Source organism: Nyctereutes procyonoides, unplaced genomic scaffold, assembly GCF_905146905.1.
Source record: "Nyctereutes procyonoides isolate TBG_1078 unplaced genomic scaffold, NYPRO_anot_genome, whole genome shotgun sequence".
In the NCBI taxonomy this organism is placed as follows: domain Eukaryota; kingdom Metazoa; phylum Chordata; class Mammalia; order Carnivora; family Canidae; genus Nyctereutes; species Nyctereutes procyonoides.
The window spans coordinates 10263810-10285743 of record NW_026575147.1 but is presented as its reverse complement, the minus strand read 5'-3'; the positions used below and the strand labels follow the sequence as shown (position 1 = coordinate 10285743).

The window sequence follows — 21934 nt, the reverse complement described above, 5'->3', positions numbered from 1 at the left end:
AGATACAAACTAGAATAAGAATGTGCCAGAAGTATGGTACCAAGGAAGTGTTCTAAGAATGCAGACGCTCTGAAGTAACCTAGAAACAAAAAAAGAAATCACAGGCCCTGCTTCAAACTATTTCTTATCCAATATTGCTTTATTTCAAGCAGATTATTTACAGTAGACAGTGTTCCACCAGTCCATGCAAATATATGCTATCAAAAAATGTATTAACTTGTATTTTACCTTTATTCCCCCAAAAAAGGATATAGTCATATCCCATAATAGTAACTATTATATACTCATAGTATTGTGTGTGCCAAGCACTATGATGAGACCATTATATATATATATATATATACTATTTCAGTCAATCCTTACAACAGCTCTGCCTTCAGAAGGCATCATCGTCCCCCTTCTCACAAATAATATATCATTTAAAGTATCCTTGTACTTTATCTTGAGATATCTCAAAAACGATACACCTGGGGGGCCTGGGTGGCTCAGCTGGTTAAGTGACCAACAGATAATTTCAGCTCAGGTCATGATCTCAGGGTTGTGAGATCAATTTCCCCAACCCCCCACCTCTCCTGCCCACCCTACCCCCAACCGCTGAGCTCCACGCTCAGCAGGGAGTCTGCTTGAGATTCTCCCTCTGCCCCTTCCCCACTCACATGCTCATGCACATGCACTCTATCTAAAATAAATAAATAAATCTTAAAAAAAAGAGACTCCTGATGAATCTAACACCACAAGTACATTCTCAATCTACAAAGTTCACCACTTCTAAAACAAAATTGTTAAGTCCTATCTAAATATTTAGAGAAGAGCAATAACATCTACTTATTCCACAGGATGATATAGAGATTAAGAATAAATTCCCCAGATCATACATATTTACATTGAAAATCAATTGAATTAATTTATTGGTCAAAAATTATCAAATTATTATTTGATTATTTATTTAGCAATTTATATAGTTCAACTTTAATACATGACAAGTAAAAACAAAACAAAACAAAACAAAACAAAACAACCTTACTTTAATCAAGGTGACCCTTTCATTAGCTCAGACAAAAAATAAAGTACAAATAGAGAATTTTACAGAGGAACACTTTTCCCTACAACACTTCTCAGGAATCAAGAGAATGACTATGTCAGTTGGTTCTCCATGTGAGTTGATTTTTTCATCCAAGATGATTTCATCTTCAATTCCCAGCCTATTTAGTTTCTCTATGTCTGGCACAAATTTTATTTCAGTTCAACAATATATTAAATACCTACTTACTATGTTCTAAGCCATTTTCTAGGTGTTAGGGTTTTCTTACCCATCTCATTCTGTGGTCTCTCATTAAGTATTAGCACACTAAAGACATAGCAGTCTACAAATGTCACTTGACTCAAAGAATGTACTAAATGCACTTTCATTAAAAGTACAGGAAAGTGAAAAAGTTCTCACTTCGGTGCATAAGAAAATACCTAAACTTAAGTATATTAAGTCCAAGTCATAAAATTTCATAAAAAATAATGCCGGTACTCTTTTGTATAAGAAATAGATTTTAGAAAGCAATAGATAACTTTCTCTTCAAGTACTGCATTCATTGTTGGAAAAATCTTAAGACATAATAATGAAAAATCAATAAGAAATCCAAACATTCAAGGTTTTTGTCTTCTTTATGCACTAAAAATGTTTCCTTGAGGTCCTCTATAGCCCTGCAACCTCAAGTGTGCTCTGTGTACAGAAGAAGCACCATCCTCACCTGGGAGCCTGCTACAAATGCAGATTTCTCATTTTTCATCCCCAACCTGCAAGATCCAAATCTGCATTTTATAATGATTTGATGGTGATTTCTATGCAGATTAAAATTTCAGAAGCACTTAACTTATAACCTGTGTTCTTAACATGGCTTCTGAGGGCAAACTGAGTTTCAGAAATCCCCTGAAATTTCATGCACAACTTTTTTGAGTGAATACATGTATATTTCACTGGGGAAATACACCATATATATTTTTTATCAAACTCTCAAAGAAATATATGAACCCAAATAGATTAAGAATCACTGCCCTACAGGATTCTGTGCCACAGTTTAGAAGTCAAAATATTTCAAAAACTATTTATGCTGCTCTCAATGAGGCCTGTTGAAGAATGACAAGAATGAAGGTCAGAACGTCACAGTGGGTCACGAAAGATCTTATCTGAAGAATTTATTCACACCATGCAAGAACTATGCCAAGAAACCAGTTTGGAGACATCTAAATAAATAATTCTCTACATGAGGTTTGAGATTAAGAATGTGCACTTGAAGAAGATTCAAACTGAGAAGTAAATAAATAGAAGGTACGATTTTTTTTAAAGATAGGATGCCATTAGATGACAGTGAAGTGCTGAATTCTTGTTGTAAGAGCTCAATCAGCAAATCTCTAACAGGATTCTGTTTGATTTGGGATATATGACCATTTTAAAATGTTAACTTCCAAGTACATTCTTATAATACTTCATTTATGAGAAACCCTCAACACATTTCATAGTCCCAATTTATCTTCTCTGGGCCTCAGAAGACAAAACAAAGAAGAAATATAGCACAAAAACTAAAGAGGATTTGCACAGGATCTTCAGTGAGCTCATGATAAAGAATGGCTTGTATCCATAAGGTTCTCACTATATGTGAGAACCATGTATATATTTCATTCTTCCACCTTATCATCTAGCCATCTCTGAGGTATATATTATTGAGGGCATAGACTATGTCTAACTTCTGTTTTCCTTAGGCCACAGTGCCTTATAAGAATTTAATTTCCTTAACAGGTACCCAAAATGTAAATGAAAGGCATTAAGTATTCTTTCTTGATTCTGATGCTTGCTTGTACCACTACTAAGTTGCCATCAGTGATGGGCCTAATACCTGAGAATCTGGTCTTCAGGGTAGATCCATATCCTACCATAACAGTCACTTCAAGCAAGAAGAGAGGATGCTAGAAAATACTCAGGAGAACCAAGTCTTCTCTGCCCCTTTCTGTTTCTGTAGATATCAGGCAAGTGCCTGGTTCTTTTCTTAGCTCTATTTCTTATCCAGGTGCAATGGGGATTTTGATGAAACTCTCACACATTGTTAACTACTAATGTATCTCATTTATGTAATAAACACATCCTGATGAAGAATATGACAGTAGTGATACATAACACAAGGTGGCAAAAAAGATTAACAACAGAACAGAAACTAACATTTGCTGACCACCTTTTATGGAGCAGACACTTGTACAATCCTATGACATAGACTACGATTTTTACTTGACAGATGAAGACTCAAGTTTCAACAGATTCAACAGTTACCTAAAATTCCCAAGTTAGACCGTGGCAAGTTTGGGGGTATAGTTTTTGGGTGAGAGGGGGATTAAGAATAAGAAGGGCAGTCAGACAGAACAAAGAACAAAGATGGAGAAGACCGTAACCCCAATTTTATCTGAAGAAACGAAACAATGCAAAAGAGCCAAGTACTTAAAGGCAAACAACTGACAGAGTGCAGGCATAAATGGTTCCTCACACATGTCAGTGGACATTTAAAAAAGTAAGTGATGTGAGTAATAATGATAATTTTAAAAAACAAAATATAACAAAATGGCAAAGCCAGGATCTAAATGCAATCTGTATGACTCCAGTGTTCATGCTCCTGATCACCACATTCACAAAGAAACTGATCCAGTTTATTCAAATGGTAAGTATTTAGAAAAACATTTTAATAAGAAATCTCAAGTATTCCCAGTAGTTTTATTTTTAAAAACACATTAAATTTACTTCCAACAACAAATCAGGATATAAATACATGTACTAGTTAAGCCAACTGAAAGTGATACAGAACTGATCTAAGAGGTTATGGATGTCACAAAATTCCCAGATTCTCCATAATTGCTCATGTATTTATTTCTTTCAGAAATCCATTCTCAAATTTTTGGAGCCTTTTTCTATTATTAATTTAAGACCCCTTTATTTGTACCCCACTGTTTAAAGCAACATCTTTTGTCTCAAGTAACCATGTTCCAGTTCAGAGGAGGTCACCTATATCTTTCTCTATGTCAGGTAAACTCTACTTTTTCCTTAATGTAGTAACCAGTTGGTATATAGTCAAAAACCTTGAAACTTAAAAAATAAAAAATGGTTAAGTATATTCAAAATCTAAACAATTCGAATCTAAAATACCATGGTGTATCTCCAATTTCCTTGTATTGATGCCCATTTGTGTTTAAAATGGTATTTAATATCCATAAGATCACACAAGTTGTATTACCTGGGTAAATTCTTTATCACATCTCAAATATACTACATTTAAACCTAACATTATGGGCACCTGGGTGGCTCCATCAGTTGGGTGCCTGCCTTCAACTCAGGTCACAATTCCAGGGTCCTGAGATTAAGCCCCGCAGTGGGCACTCTGCTCAGCAAGGAGCCTGCTTCTCCCTCTCCTATTGCTTGCCTACTCTCTCTCCCTCTCTCTCTCAAATAAATAAACATAATCTTAAAAAAAAAAAAGTAAACCTAACATTAGTCTCATTTCCCCAGTTCAAATGTTGGTTACCTCTTCGTCATCTTCCTCATCTTCAACATCCAGGATTCCTGAATCCTGTTCAGACTTGGGGCTAGTGCTTTCTAACTCTGTATCAAAAATTGTGTACACGTCTTTCTTAGATTTTCTCTTGCTACCTATTCTGGGTTGTTGCAAGACGATGTTATCCAAGTTTCTTTGCTGTTGTGCCTAGGATAGAAACACATACACACGCATTAAAAAAGAAGAAAGAAAGAAAAGGACTTAATTCAGCATTCAAAGAACTTCTAATTTTGAACAAGTTGGGGTCTTAAAGAAAATACAATAAGATGTCTTAAGACAGTTTTAGTCCCAGAAATAAAATCAAACACATTAATATATACATTTTTTAATCCTGAAGTTACTCATCTTGATTCATTTCCCAGAAAAGAAGATAATCAGTTGATGTTATCAGAAGACTTTCCAAATATACTCACTACATCACCACAAAAATGAAGCCTACTCTTCTTCACCTACACAGCTAAGAGATTAGTGCAAATGACTAAACATACATCTCCCACGAGATACATGCCATGCTGGGATCATTGTGGTTGAGGGAAGAGGGACAAGAGCTTTTTAGCTTAGTAGACCCTTGAGAACAGTTCTGTGGTTATAAGAGACCAACAAATGTAATCAGGAGAATGAAACATCTTAATAGAGTAATTTGAACTAACTAATCCTTCAGAATTGCATGATCTTAATCTGTGTAAAACAGAATTTTAAAGGGTTTCTTCTTCTGAACTTTCATAAAAAGGAAATGTAACCCACTCAGCTTTATAAAACAGATTCAGATGGTGTGGTTTCAATCCATGCAAAGAAGTGGAAAGTGTGACTATGTGGAGTCAGTGACATAAGTATTAAACCACACGGTGCTAGAGCTGAAAGTGACCTTAGTCACGACTCAGGGAACTGAGGCTGGAAGACAAAAGATTTGTTTGAGGTCACAAGGCTAGTTAGTGGTCAAGTAGAAGCTCAATGTGTAATCTCCTAAATCCAGAGGAGAAATCTTCCTACTACACCAATAGTTCCTCAAAGCATGACAAAGTATTTCCCCCACAAAAGGTTCTGTTGTTGAATACATGGGAAACACTGTTGTCATGGAGCCTTGTAGGTACAAAATGCACATTAAGAGAATAAAAATTGAGAGAAATCTTTTTTAAGGAAACTTCTTTATTTGGTTTAACCCAGCATGTTCCAAAATATTTCACAATGGAGCTTCCACTATTTTTTAAATAATGCTCAGTGTCATCCCAAGACACAAAGCTTAAGAAGTATGGTCTCTCAAAATATGCATTTCTTAATCAATATTTGACATTTCCCCTCAGTGACAGGCAGAAATTAGTTCTGGAGAAAATCAAAGTCTCCAAATATTCTGAATGAGATTAAAAAATTCAAGATAAATAAATATTAAGTATGTTAGTCCAGGCACTGGTTAAATGAGACAATTATAATAGGACAGAGAAAAACTTGAATTATGGGAGCCAGTTTCTGCCAAGAAAATGAAAAGAATCTACATTCCAGAGATTTGAATCAATGGACAAGCTTGTTTCCATGCATAATATTCACTGATATTTTGGTTTGACTTACATAAAATATACATGGCTTCAGTAACAAACTGAAAAAGAGAGGTTACCCAAAAACATTTAATTTATGTTTGTACATAAAATATCTTATCCTCCAAGCATATGAGAACCTCAATTAGATAAAAGTCTTTCAAAAGTAAGAAGTTCTTTTCCACTTTCAAGCAAATCACACAAAAAAGGATTAAGGACTCTGGGGAAGCACAAAGGAAGGGAGAACTTCCTAGAGCTTTCATATTAAAAAAAAGCAAGCCCTACACTAGAGTGATCACTTGTCTTTTAATCCTGTCCTTTTTAGTACAGCAAAACTAAAAGCTTTCATAAGGTGGTCTTAATCTATTCAATCCCAAATCATTTACTTTTCTTCACAATGGATAAAATACTACCAGTATATCAAAAGCAATCAAGAGGAGCCACATTCAAGTACTGTCATTTAAACTTGAAATGATACAAAACTGAAAGTATCCTAGGGAAGTAATTTTAGATCTTCTGTGATGTGTTCTTTTTAGGTGCTGCCGGATTTTCCTAACAATGTAAAGAAACGCTACGCAGTTTGGGCCAAATAGGTAAATTTAGATAGCAAACCCTATAGCTAGAAATCAAAGAACGGCAAATTGTAGTCCAAGGCTTTACCAGTACTTGAGGTCTCTCAAAATGATCAAGGCTTCTGTCTGTAAAAGAATAGTCAGGGCAGATCTGCTAAGCAGAAGCAGCCAAGTTGGAAACACGGAATATCAGGTAGAACAATGAAATATTAAAATATGAATGAAAATGAAAATTACCATGGATCTAAACTCTGTTATGGGACTGGCAGGAAGTGGGAAAGAGTAAATATAGATAGAACTATATAAATGCATGCAATATATGCTAAAATTAAAATGTAACACTAAAGTCCATGAAAAACAACAACAAAAGCCCTTCAGAGCTCTGTCCTAACATGCTAAACTATTTCACCAGGACCATTTATTCTGTCCCTCCAAAGACAACCTTTATAACCATGAACCAAAGCAGCAGCAGACTGATCTCTGCCATCTGTGTTGGATTGGGAGAGGAGGATACCAAGCAGACAAGTAGACCTTAGAAAGCACTAGGTGTTTTCTTTTTCTTAATTGTTCACTTTGCGACTAATTTTTATATACTTAATGACATCTTTCCCAAGATTCCTTCATATATATCCTTCTCTGATTTCCTAATATAGAGAAACTAAGCAAGATTTCTTCCTCAAGCCCTCTTCTCTTTCCACTCTGACCACTCTCCCAAGACTCAGTAGCATATCGCCTATACTGCTTGTGGGTTCTACTGCCACCTCACTTCCAACAGACCTAAAATGGAACTCATCACCTTCTCATTAGAATTACCCTGCATATTAGGGCCAGGCTTTTCTTAAGCCACAGAATTCATCACACAAATTGAACATGAGGGAAACTGGGAGAAAAAATTTAAACAAGTACAAATCCCAATACCATCCCAACTTCCCTTAGACTCCACCATAATGGAAGCTGAATCTAATTTTCCAATGTGCTTATCCAGTACTCTCTGCCATGAATCTTCAACTTGGATCAAACTCTACCACATAATACATTAGAAACAGTATGCCATTTCTCTACTGGATGACCTCTCCCTGCCTACATCCAACCTGTCTTCTGAATCCCAACTAGAACTCTTTTCCCTTAGGAAGCCTCCTTTCGCTGTGCTAACTCAGAGTGCACCCTCTCCATATCCCTAATGTCCGCCAAATGTGTACTGAATGTCTCTTGGTACCAGGCATTGTGCTGCATACCAGGCCTACAAAGAATCAGATGGAGTCCCTGACTTGTGAACCTTGCCTCATACTGTTACAGGAAGCAAAGAGAGGCAAATAAGTGGCTGAAATTTATGCAATAAGCATAATAACAGAAACACAGATGCATAATTAGACATAGGAGAAAGTAATCATATCTGCTTGGAGGGAATTCCAAATAGGCTCCACAGAGGAAGGAGTAGCAACCTGTGCTTTTAAAAGATTATGATTTTTGCCAAGGAAGATAGGTAATAGAATAAGCGTGAGAAAAGATCATCATGTGTGAAATAACATTACCCACCCAAGGAGTAAGTAATTCTGTATGAAAGCATAGGTGATAAAGAACTACCAAGAGATAAAGAAGCCATACAAAGTGGTCTGAAGTTTGCTAGTAGGCAAGGGAGAAACAACGAAAGAATGCAAGCAGAGGAAGACCTGGATCAGCTTTACAATTCAGGCAAATCCTCCAGGAGCAGAGGAGCAGTCAACTGGGAGAAGACAAGGACTAGAAACAGAAAACCCAATATAGATCACTAGGACAGTCCAAATAACGATGAGGACTTGAATTAAGGTAGGAGCAGACAGATGACTGGCAGAAGCAACAGAATTTACTGATTTCAGTGCAATACCTGGAAGAGAGGAAGGAAAAATAAGACTATTCTGGTCTTGATGACTAAAGGATGAGGTCTTCCAAACAGAAGAACCACAGAAATAATAGGTTGAAGGAGGATAGAAAAGAGGTATTCAGTAAATCTGTCAGGTAGTCAGGTTAAAAAAAAAAAAAAGACAGGACAGCACTTTAGTGGGTAACTCTTCTCTTTGAGGATAGGAAACACATTTCATCATTCTTAGAATCCCCCAAACCCAGATATGGTGACACATACGTAGTAAATTTAGATAAATGTTTACTATATAAAGGCAATGGATAACAAAAGAAATATATTAAGAATGAGATTTGGCTTAATTAAAGAGATGATTTGGATGTTCTCCTAACTAATAAAAAAGGGGAAAAACAGAAAGAAAAAAAAAAAAGAGGAGTAAACACCCATAAGAATTATCTGAACTGGACTATTAACCTAGTATGTCTACATATAAAAAATGTCTGCATATGTTAATAAATAAAGTTTTATTGTGAAATATAACTTCCAAGGGTACCTAGCAGTAAAACTCAGTTGAAATTCTGTGAATCAAATAGCAAAGGCTCCGGTCTTTACCAACCTAATACTGACCTCTAGTGGATTAAAGAAAATGACCTTCAGAATCAGAAACTAGCTAAAGAGAGGTCTCTAGGTGTATAGGTTTGGAGGCCTGACAGCCTGAGCTTCAATTATAGATAGATAGATGATAGATAGATAGATAGATAGATAGATAGATAGATAGATAGATAGATAGATAGATAGATAGATAGATGATAGATAGATAGATCAAGGGAGGGGGAAGCTTCCTGGAGTTAAGACAAGTCTATTTTTTTAATTTATTTTTTATTGGTGTTCAATTTGCCAACATATAGAATAACACCCAGTGCTCATCCCATCAAGTGCCCCCCTCAGTGCCCATCACCCAGCCACCCCCAAGGCAAGTCTTTAAATCTAAGCTCTACAATTTAGTAATTCTATAACTTTGGGTAAATTCTTTCCTTCTCTGTGTAACATCCCTATCTATTAAAAAAAAAAAGATTAAAAGAAATGTATCTCAGAGCTGTCACAAGGTTTAAATTAGATAATGTTATGTAAAGTACCTTGAATTAAAAGACAAGTCAAACAGAAAAAAAAAAAACACTAAGAATTTTAAGCTGCGCCTGTCTTCCCTCTAAAAATGAGATAGGAACCTTGTTTTAAGGTCTAGGAGAGAAGCATCTAAGCTAGCAATATTTAGATGCATAATCATTAATGGTATCTAATACTGCTACTCATTGCCACTCAATGTTGTATTTGTATTACATTTCAAGTCTTAGATCTCTATTCAGGACACACCTTGTACTCCAGATCCTCTCAGTCTCAGCTTATTCCAGCTACAGCATCAGCAACCTGTTTCGAGTGCCACAGAGTAGAACCTAAAACCAGCTTTCACACTTACACCACACCTCTAGCTTCCTGTCATCACAAGAACTGTTCAGCATTCATGATTCTCAGCCCAGAAGTGAGACTGCCCTTGACCAAAGAGCTAAATGCTTCCCCATTCTGCCCCTCCCACTGTTGTCAGTTCCATATGGCTTCTCAGAAGGCCTCATGGATCAAGGAATCAAGACTGCCCTACAATGTACCATTGTACAGATTCTACCAACTTTTCTTCTCACCCTTCCTGACCCCTATTCCAATAGATCATGTGCTTAAATAAACCACTCAAATACAACCTCCCATGTTTCCCTCAGGGAAACCAAAGCTAAAATAACATCTCATACAACAATAAAATGAAGTAGAACTACGACCCCCTCTTTATGTCTTAAGCCCAAATGATAACCATGAAAATAACTGGCCAGATCAAGATACAAAAACTCTGAAGTTGTCTGAGTCTCACCAAACAAGGGAGATGCAAAAAAGAGGCAAATATCACAACAAAGTTTCTTCATATTTACCAGCAATAGCTCTGGCAACTAGCATGCTTTGGCAACCAGCTCCAACATCTGATTCAAACAAATAGAAAACAAAACAGAAGATAGTGATTCAAAACTGAGGAAAAAGAACATATCAAGATCATATTTAAAAAGTTATTTTTGCATAGTAGAGTCCATAAGGACATGTATATATGTATATACATGTATGAGTACTTTGTATGATACTTTAAAGGAAGGATAAATAGTTTTTCGTGTACCTTAATCAGATCCCAAAGAATTTCCATCAGTGGGATGAGTAATCTAGGATTATGATACCCTTCGAACTTTTTTTCATTGAGGAAGATAGTCACTATATTATTTTAAAATCATAACTGAGATCCTGAGCCCTTTGAAAGGTTCCAGTTCATATTTAAACCTGTATTTCCTTGAGGGGAGTAGTATTAGCACTAACAAAACTCACTGCAATAAGATGTACTACATGTAGTGTATTACACTTTGTATGATGCAATAGTAAAATTTTATGCAATTCTCTTGTATATTAGGATAATTCTCAGCTCTTTTTATTTTTTTTCTCAGCTCTTTGTAAAGACTGTTTTTCCTTTGTCAATACACAAATGGACAGACCACATATACACAAACATGTTAATTACAGTTAACTGTAAAATAAATTAGAAAAAAATAAAAAAGTATCAAAATCTCCATTCAGTAATATCAGTAATTTTGATGAAAGACAACCCAACATACAAAGATTTCTGTACATGTGAAAGATTGCTCTTTTTGTTTATCTATATTTTCTATATATCAGCAATTCACATTTATATTGGTAGGCCAAAAAAAAGAACCATACTAAATAAATTTCTTGTAATCTGCTTTCCCTCATAAATGTATCACAAATATCTTTCTCTGCAAATAAAAACATGTATAACAACATTTGCATGGTATTGCGTTTAAAAGAACAGGTTTATTTAAACATAGCCTACTATAAGATATTTATATTGCTCCCAATATTTTGCTGTTTAATAATGCTGTATAGACTATCTCCAGAACTAAACTTTTGTGTATATCCTTCATTATTTTAATAGGGGAATTCCTAGAAGTAGAAAATGTAGATAGATGAAAGTATAAGTGCTACACATAAATAAATACTGAGAAACTGCCCTCCAGAAAAACTATGCCACTTCATAGTAGCACATCTAAGTGTATGAATGCTTATTTCCCAGACCCTACAGAATCACTAGACATGACTACCCTCTGCCCATTGAATATAAAGGTTTCTAAACATGACAACAAAAGGCAGAAGCTGTAATATAAAATATAGTTAGATTTGACTATGTAAAAAAAATTTTAATTTCCACTCTACAATTTCATTAGTATTTATTTTCCTCTAGTCCTTCTATGATTTACTTTACAATAATATGTTTAATCCTTCTACAACTTTACCTTGAGTGTTACATAGAGGTGTAACCTCACTCAAATAATTACTTATTCCACTTCGATTTTTTAGAAAACATCATCTTTACCCAACTAATTTATTTCATTTTAAATGTCTGCCAAGTTCATGTTTTTAAAAATCTGAGAATACTAAAATTATTTTATGAGAAACAGTAGCACCCACTTATGCTTTTTCTCACCCTCAATTCTGTTCTGTAGAGTTAATATTTTTACATCCACATCTCTAAATATACCCTATACTTTTAAAATCTATATAAAAAAGTGGGGGAGGGGGGACACCAGGATGGCTCAGCAGTTGATCCTCTGCCTTTGGCTCAGGGCATGGTCCCAGGATCCAGAATGGAGTCCCATATTGGGCTCCTTGCCAGGAGCCTGCTTCTCCCTCTGCCTGTGTCTCTGCCTCTCTCTCTCTCTCTTTCTGTGTCTCTCATGAATAAATAAATAAAATCTATTTTAAAAATAAAATAAATACCCTATACTTTATGGTAAAAACTTAGCTCACTTAAAAATCCAGACCCCTTACCTTATCGCTTCTTCAATTATCTTCCCAGCATAGTATTTTAAGTTAAAGCAATAATCATGTTAATCATTATGTCAGGTAAGCATTCTATCTCCCTGCAGAGCCAAGTATATATGCAATGACTACATATATTTAATTATAGTTTTCTGTTTTGATTATAGCTTTTGTTTTTGAGTTTCAAATTCTCTAATTCTTTTAATTCTGTAATGTAACATTCTAATGATAATAATCTTTGTGTCTTCAAAAAGGTTATCATAATAAGTATAATAGGCACCCTATCCAGACTGTATTATTCCTAAAGGCATAAGTAACCTGAGTTGATTGTCCTAAAGGCCTGCTTAATAAATGTCATTCCAGAGGGGACTTACTTTCATCTTTCACTGGAGTTAGAGCCATAGTTTCCTAAATTCTGTACATCTTCAAGTGATTCTTTTTTTTTTTCTTCAGATTATTTATTTTAGAGAGAGGATGGAGTAGAGGGAGAAGGGAGAATCTCAAGCAGACTCTAGGCTAAGCACTGAGCCCAACACAGGGCTCAATCTCATGACCCTGAGATCACGACTTGAGCCAAAACCAAGAGTCAGATGCTTAACCCATTGCACCACCCAGGCATCCCTCTTTAAGTACTTCTTAAGAAATGACACATGAAAGTTAAATTTCCTGAGTCCTTGAAGTCTAAAAATGACTAATCATTCTTCACATAAACTAATAAAATAATTAACTGAGTAAAGAATTCAAGGTTCCTCAGATTATTGAAGACATTGTTCCATTGTCTTCTAGCATCCATTATTGCTAATGAGAAAGATAATGCCATTTTGATCTTCATTCTTTTGTATATGATACTACTTTTTCTCTCTGGAAGCTTTTCAAATTTCTTTACTCTATGTGTTCTAAATTTCACAATGGCATACCTTGGTGTAAATCTTTACTTCATCCATTCTGCTGGGTAAGTAATATATCCATGAACCTGATAATTTGAGTCTTTTCAGAATAAAGGGAATTTTCTTATATTACGGCTCTGATAATTTTTTTCCTTTATCTGGAATTCCTAATGGATACTGAATTCTCCTGTAAAACCTCCTGATGATCTCGGTAACATTTTTACATAAAAAATCAAATCTTTAATTTTTGAGAATACCAATTAGTTTTTTTTAACATATTATTCTGTTTCTGCATTGGCTGTTCTCTCCTGATAATTATTCTTATTGTTACTTGTTTTCACATATTGGTAGATCTGGGTCTCTCTCTTTCCAGTTGGATATTTTTCCCTCAACTGTCTGTTAATCCTTGAGCAGCCATTCATGTTTAACAATAAGTCACTTAAAAGCTTACAGAAAGGTCTGTGAGCATGGGAAGCCTTGTCAACCAACAGGCTTCAACTTTAGGGAGTTCAAGGAAGGAAATAACCTCTTTGCTGATGAAATCCAAATGGTGCTCCATGGCAGTCTTTTATGAATTTCCCTAGAAATGAATCTTCTAATCTTCCACCTAAGAATTAAAGTACAAATATTCCATGCATGGAGCAAAAGGAAGAAGAGGAAACGACTGTTTTGTATATTAATTTTCAACAAATCACACTATTTTAAACCCCTCATCTTAACCCACCATCTATATTTTTTTTAAGATTTATTTATTTGAGAGAAAAAGTGCTCGTGTGTGAGAGAGAGCAGGGGTGGGAGGTGCAGATGAAGAGGGAGAGAGAATCTAAAGTAGACTCCCGGCTGAGTGGGGAGCCCACTGAGATCATAACCTGAGCTGAAATCAAGACACCGGTACTTTTGTTTATATTTCCACTTGTGGCTGCATACACCCTGCTATATTAGTTACCACTCTTCCCAGTGCTTTCTCTTTTTTTCTTCCACCTTTATTGAGGTATTACTGATATATAACTTACCTAGATCAAGTGGACAATGTGCTGTTCTGATATGCATACATATTGCAATATGATTACCACAATATGTTACTTAACATCTCCATCCATTCACATAATTATCATTTTTGTGTGTGGTGATAACATATATGACCTGCTCTCCTAACAACTTTCAAATATATAATATTGTTAATTTTAGCGACCATGCTGTATATTAGATCCCCAGAATTTACTCATCTTATAGCTGGAAATTTGTGTCCTCTGACCAACAGCCTACCCATTTCCCCCAGCTCCTAGGCCCTAAAAATCACTACTTTTACCTTCTATTTCTATAAAATTGACGTTATACATTTCACATATAAGTGATACCATACAACTTTTATCTTTCACTATCTGACTTATTTAACTTAAGATAATGCATTCCAGGTCATTCCATGTTGTCACAACAGGCAGGATTTCCTTCTTTTTATGGCTGAACAATATTCTATAGTATATATATGCTACATTTCTTTATCTGTTCACCCACTGATGGACACTTAGGTTGTTTCCATGTTTTGGCTATTGAGAATAATGTCTCCAGCTTTGGTTCTTTTTCAGGATAGCTTTGGCTATTCAAGTTCTTTTGTAATTCCATACGAATTTTAGGACAATTTTTGTTTGTTCGTTTTTTGGGTTTTGTTTGTTTTGTTTTTACTATTTCTTTGAAAACTGCCATTGGGCTTCTGATAGGAATCGCACTGAATCTGTAGATCACTTTGGGTACTAAGGACATTTTAACAATATTAATTCTTCCAACCAATAAACATGGGATATATTTTTTAATTATTTCTGTCTTCTTCAGTTTCTTTTATCAATGTCTCACAATTTTCAGTATATAGATATTTCACCTCCATGATTACATTTATTCCTAAGTATTTTATTATGCTTGATGCTACTATAAATAAAATTGCTTTCCTTTTTTCTTTTACAGATAGTACAGTTAGTATATAGAAATGAAACTGATTTGGGGGTGTTGATATTATATCCTGCAACTGTGCTGAATTTATTAGTTTTGACGGTTATTTTGTAAAAACTATAAAGATTTTCTACATATAAGATCATATCATCTGTAAACAGAAACAGTTTTACTGCATTCTAATTTGGATGACTTATTTATTTTTCTTCACTAATCTCTCTGGGTAGGATTTCCAGTACTATGTTGAAGAGGAGCACTGAGAGTGAGCACCTTGCCTTCTTCCTGATTTTAGCACAAATTTTTCGACCCTTCACTGTTAGATGTTAGCTGTGGGTTTGTCACATACAGCCTTTATTGGAGCACCTCGGTGCTGCAGTCAGTTAGGCGTCCAACTCTTGGTTTCAGCTCCAATCGGGACCTCAAGGTCATGATATCAAGCCCCACCCTGGGCTCTGTGCTCATTCTCTCTCCCTCTCCCTTTCTCCTCCTACTCGTGCTCACTTGTGTTCATGCTCACTCTCTCTCTAAAATAAATAAATAAATCTAATATATATATATTATATATATAATATATATATATATATATCCTTTATTATACTGTGGTATATTTCTTCCATATCAATTTGTTGAGAGTTTTATGATGAAATTATGTTTTATTTTGACAAGTGCTTTTTCTGCATCTATTGAGATGATCATATAATCTTTACCTTTCATTCTACTAATATGATGTATCACATTTATTGATTTGACTATGTTGAACCATCCACACATCCCAGGGATGAATGACACTTGGTCATGGTATATGATCCTTTTAATGTGCTGATGAATTTGTTTGCTAATATTTTGTTGACAGTTTTTCATCTATATTTATCAGGGATATTCACCTGTAGAGCTCTTTTCCCCTACTGTCCTTATCTGAGTAATACTGGCCTCATTAAATGAGTGTGAGGGTAATTCCTTCCTCTTAAGATTTTTGGAAAAGTTTAAGAAGGATTGATGTTAATTCTTCTTTAGATGTTTGGTAGAATTCATTAGTGAAGCCATCTGGTCCTAAACTTTTCTTTGTTGGGAGGTTTTTGATTACTGCTTCAATCTCCTTACTTACTACTGTCTATTCAAATTTTTTTATTTCTTCCTGATCCAGTCATGGTAAGTTGTATGTTTCTATAAATTTATCTATTTCTTCTAGGTTATCCAGTTTGTTTGCAATTACGCATTTCTTATTATCATATTTCTGGGGTGTCAGTTGTAATGTCTCATCTTGCAATTCTGATTTTATTTGACTCTTCTGTATTTTTTTTCTTCATCTAGCCTACGGTGTGTCAATTTTGCTCTTTTCCAAAAAACTGTTCATACTTTCAGTGGTATTTTCTATTACGTTTCTGGTCTCTGTTTTCTGGTCTTCTCTTTTCTGGTCTCTTTCTTACTTCTGCTTTGATCTTTGTTATTTCTTTCCTTCTCTTAACTGTGGGCTTAGTTTTGTTGGGTTGTTTTTTGTTCCCTAATTCCTTAAGGTGTAAAGTTAGGTTGTCTGTCATCTTTATATTTTCTTTTTTTTTTATAAATCTATTTTTTATTGGTGTTCAATTTGCCAACATATAGAACAACACCCAGTGCTCATCCTACCAAGTGCCCCCCTCAGTGCCCGTCACCCAGTCACGCGCCCACCTCCTCTTCCACCACCCCAAGTTCGTTTCCCAGAGTTAGGAGTCTCTCATGTTCTGTCTCCCTCACTGATATTTCCCACTCATTTTTCCTCCTTTCCGCTTTATTCCCTTTCACTATTTTTTATATTCCCCAAATGAATGAGACCATATAATGTTTGTCCTTCTCCGATTGACTTATTTCACTCAGCATAATACCCTCCAGTTCCATCCACGTCGAAGCAAATGGTGGGTATTTGTCGTTTCTAATGGCTGAGTAATATTCCATTGTATACACAGACCACATCTTCTTTATCCATTCATCTTTCGATGGACACCGAGCCTCCTTCCACAGTTTGGCTATTGTGGCCATTGCTGCTATAAACATTGGGGTGCAGGTGTCCCGGCATTTCATTGCATCTTTATCTTTGGGGTAAATCCCCAACAGTGCAATTGCTGGGTCGTAGGGCAGGTCTATTTTTAATTCTTTGAGGAACCTCCACACAGTTTTCCAGAGTGGCTGCACCAGTTCACATTCCCACCGACAGTGCAAGAGGGTTCCCCTTTCTCCACATCCTCTCCAACATATGTGGTTTCCTGCCTTGTTAATTTTCCCCATTCTCACTGGTATGAGGTGGTATCTCATTGTGGTTTTGATTTGTATTTCCCTGATGGCCAGGGATGCGGAGCATTTTCTCATGTGCTTGTTGGCCATGTCTATGTCTTCCTCTGTGAGATTTCTGTTCATGTCTTTTGCCCATTTCATGATTGGATTGTTTGTTTCTTTGGTGTTGAGTTTAATAAGTTCTTTATGGATCTTGGAAACTAGCCCTTTATCTGATACGTCATTTGCAAATATCTTCTCCCATTCTGTAGGTTGTCTTTTAGTTTTGTTGACTGTATCCTTTGCTGTGCAAAAGCTTCTTATCTTGATGAAGTCCCAATAGTTCATTTTTGCTTTTGTTTCTCTAGCCTTCATGGATGTATCTTGCAAGAAGTTACTGTGGCCGAGTTCAAAAAGAGTGTTGCCTGTGTTCTCCTCTAGGATTTTGATGGAATCTTGTCTCACATTTAGATCTTTCATCCATTTTGAGTTTATCTTTGTGTATGGTGCAAGAGAGTGGTCTAGTTTCATTCTTCTGCATGTGGATGTCCAATTTTCCCAGCACCATTTATTGAAGAGACTGTCTTTTTTCCAGTGGATAGTCTTTCCTCCTTTGTTGAATATTGACCATAAAGTTGAGGGTCCACTTCTGGATTCTCTGTTCTGTTCCACTGATCTATGTGTCTGTTTTTGTGCCAGTACCACACTGTCTTGATGACCACAACTTTGTAGCACAACCTGAAATCTGGCATTGTGATGCCCCCAGCTATGGTTTTCTTTTTTAAAATTCCCCTGGCTATTCGTGGTCTTTTCTGATTCCACACAAATCTTAAGATGATTTGTTCCAACTCTCTGAAGAAAGTCCATGGTATTTTGATAGGGATTGCATTAAACATGTAAATTGCCCTAGGTAACAGTGACATTTTCACAATATTAATTCTTCCAATCCATGAGCATGGAATATTCTTCCATCTCTTTGTGTCTTCCTCAATTTCTTTCAGAAGTGCTCTGTAGTTTTTAGGGTATGATCCTTCACCTCTTTGGTTAGGTTTATTCCTAGGTATCTTATGCTTTTGGGTGCAATTGTAAATGGGATTGACTCCTAATTTCTCTTTCTTCAGTCTCATTGTTAGTGTATAGAAATGCCACTGTCTTCTGGGCATTGATTTTGTATCCTGCCACACTGCTGAATTGCTATATGAGTTCTAGCAATCTTGGGGTGGAGTCTTTTGGGTTTTCTATATAGAGTATCATGTCATCGGTGAAGAGGGAGAGTTTGACTTCTTCTTTGCCAATTTGAATGCATCTTTATATTTTCTTGATGTTCATGTTAATTGCCATAAACTTATTTCTTAGAACTGCTTTTGGTGCATCCCCATAAGCTTTGGTATGTTCTGTTCCCCTTTTTGTTTCTTTAAAGATAGTTTTAGATTTCTGAAGATAGTCTTTAGATTTTTTTATTTCTCCTTTGACCCACTTGTTCAGAAGTCTTTTTAATTTCCACACATGTATTAATTTTCTATCTTTCCTCCTATTATTTATTTTTCACTTTATTCTCTGTGGTTAGAAAACATGTGGTATGATTTCAGTCTTCTTACATTTGCTAAGCTTTGTTTTGTGACCTAACATATATTCCATCCTGGAGAATATTCCACGTGTGCTTGAGAAGAATATATATTTTACTGCTGTTGATTGGAATAATCTGTATATGTTTGTTGAATTTATTTGGTCTAAGGTATAGTGCAAGTACGTTTCCTTACTGACATTCTGTCTCAATGACCTATCTACTTTTGAAAGTGGGATATTAAAGTCCCCCTACTATTATTTACCATTGTCTGTTTCTCCCCACCAGATCTGTTAGTATTTGCTTAATATATTTAGGTGCTCCAGTGTTGGGTGTATATACACCTCCTACTTTTGTTCTTCCAAAGATTTATTATGCCTTCATTTTCTTTGTCATTCTAATTCAATTTATTCACTGGATGAATTTGCAAAGCAGTTATCATAACTACACTTAAGGAGGTAAAGAAAACTATGCTCACAATGAATGAAAATGCAGTAAATCGGGATCCCTGGGTGGCGCAGCGGTTTGGCACCTGCCTTTGGCCCAGGGCGCGATCCTGGAGACCCGGGATCGAATCCCACGTCGGGCTCCCGGTGCATGGAGCCTGCTTCTCCCTCTGCCTGTGTCTCTGCCTCTCTCTCTCTCTCTCTCTGTGACTATCATAAATAAATAAAAAATTTAAAAAGAAAAGAAAATGCAGTAAATCTTAGCCAAGAAATAGAAATTATGTAAAAGCGCCAAAGGGAAATTCTAGAACTGAAAAATGCAATATCTGAAATAAAGAGTTCATCATTTACTGGGCTTAAAAGCCAAATAGAGATAACAAAAGGAAAAAAGTCAGTGAACTTGAAGACAGATCAACAAAAAATTATCCAATTAGAAAATAAAAAAGAGAAATGAAAAATTAAACAAACACTAAAATCAGAGCCAGAGGAACATGGGGAACAATACTGAAAGGTCTAATGTAAGTGGAACTAGAGTCCTAAAAAAAAAAAAGAGAGAAATAGTGCAAAAAAAAAAAAAAAAAAACCTTGAAAAAATAATAGATGAAAATGTCCCACATTTGATAAAAGACATAGAGTAAGAGTTAAGAAACTTAGTGACTCCTAACATAGATAAATGCAAAGAAACCATGCCTAGGCACACCAGAGTCAAAACACTGAAAATCAAGATCAAGAGAAAAATCTGGAAGCCTTAAGAAAAAAATGTACATATATACACTGGAGAAACAATACGAATGATTGTTGATCTCTCATCGGAAACTAATACGGGCCAGCAAGCAACAAAAAAGAAAATGAAATTAAAAGAAGAAATTATCAGCCCAAATTCTATGTGATGAGTTGCATCTTCTAGAAAGATATAATGAAGTCTAAACCCTAGCACTTGATAACATGACCTTATTTGAAAATAGTATCAATGCAGATGTCAGAGGAATCATGGCCCAGATGACACTTGGACTTTGAACTTCCAGCCTTCAGAATTGTGAGATGGTAAGTTTTTTTTTTTTTTTTTTGGTAAGTTTTTTTTTAAGCCATCCAAATTGCAGTACCTTTTTATGGCAGTCCTAGGAAACTAATACAGGAATGAAAGCAAAAGGAAAATATTTCAGATAAAAGAAAACTAAGGGAATTTAAGACCAGTACATCTGCACTACAAACAACGCTAAAGAAAGTTCTTTAGCTGAAGGGAAATGATTCCAGACGGAAACTCAGATCCTCAGGAATGAATGAATAAGTGAATGGCATCAGAAACGGCAAATAGTTGAGCAAATATATAAGAAGGAAAAGAAAGTTTGATTTTTGAATACAGAGTGATCAAGGAGAGTCTCCCTCATAAGTGGCGTTTATGTTTCAGACCCTATTGTTTGTTTACTTAATGTTGCTAGGGGCTAAGAAAAGAGAGACAAATACATATGGTGAATCCTTTAATCCTGAGCTTTCACAGATTCTAAACTATTATAAACATTATATTCCAATATCTGGAAAGGCAATGTCAACCATGGTGATAACATTTCAAGAATTTCTTAGTCATTTTAAAATACAATATGGATGAGAGCTACCTGAAGATAGGAGCATTATTGTAGTTTTTGCTTAATGTCTAGCACATTAACAGATCATTTAATACCATTTATGGATGATTCTAAGATAGGCTGGTTCATGAATGAACTAAATTTCGAGATAATTTTTATTATTTCTGACAATAGCATTAACTCTTCTCTACAATTTTTTTTTACCACGTATCAGTTTGAGTTTTACATCCTTTATCACTGTCAGCCTTTAGGTGGTGATGAAAATTGGGAGGAAAAATAATCAAGGGTAGGTAGTACTCTCAGAGTAGTATTCTCCTAGGTGTTCAATAGTTTATATTTTAATCTAGTCACCAGAAAAGATAAGGCCTATATAAACAAAGGATAATTAAAACTATTCGTTCAATCAACATTTAAACCAAACCAATCACTTCAACTGCAACTACAGTATCAACAAAGATCCCAATTTAACATCCCACTTCTAAGCTTTCATTGTAACAAACAATAAAATCATACAAAGAACAGAAGAACATGTTACCATTACTATTATCCAACCCATCATTTTCCTGAAGGCAACTGCTAAAATTAGGAGGGAAAAGAGAGCAGACATAAACCCACTAACTACACATACTCTGTGATCAGGCTGCATACCTCACAAAGTTGTTTGGTTTTGTTTTGTTTTTTTTCTTTAAGATTTTATGTATGTATTTATTTATTTGAGACAGAGAGAGGGCAGGAGCATGAGCGGCAGGCAGTGAGGGGGATGAGGGAGAGGGAGAAGCAGACTCCCCACTGGGCAGGGAGCCAAAGGCAAACACTTAACTAAG

General features: G+C 35.5%; 1 protein-coding gene across 1 annotated transcript in view; it reads right to left on the bottom strand.

Moving 5' to 3' along the window:
- The window catches only part of EXOC6B (exocyst complex component 6B), a 621707-nt gene that overhangs the window by 371020 nt on the left and 228753 nt on the right, over positions 1-21934 (bottom strand). Inside the window, exon 7 of the mRNA XM_055312561.1 lies at positions 4554-4730. Coding sequence (XP_055168536.1) covers positions 4554-4730 — 177 coding nt within the window. The remainder of the gene's footprint in view (positions 1-4553; positions 4731-21934) is intronic.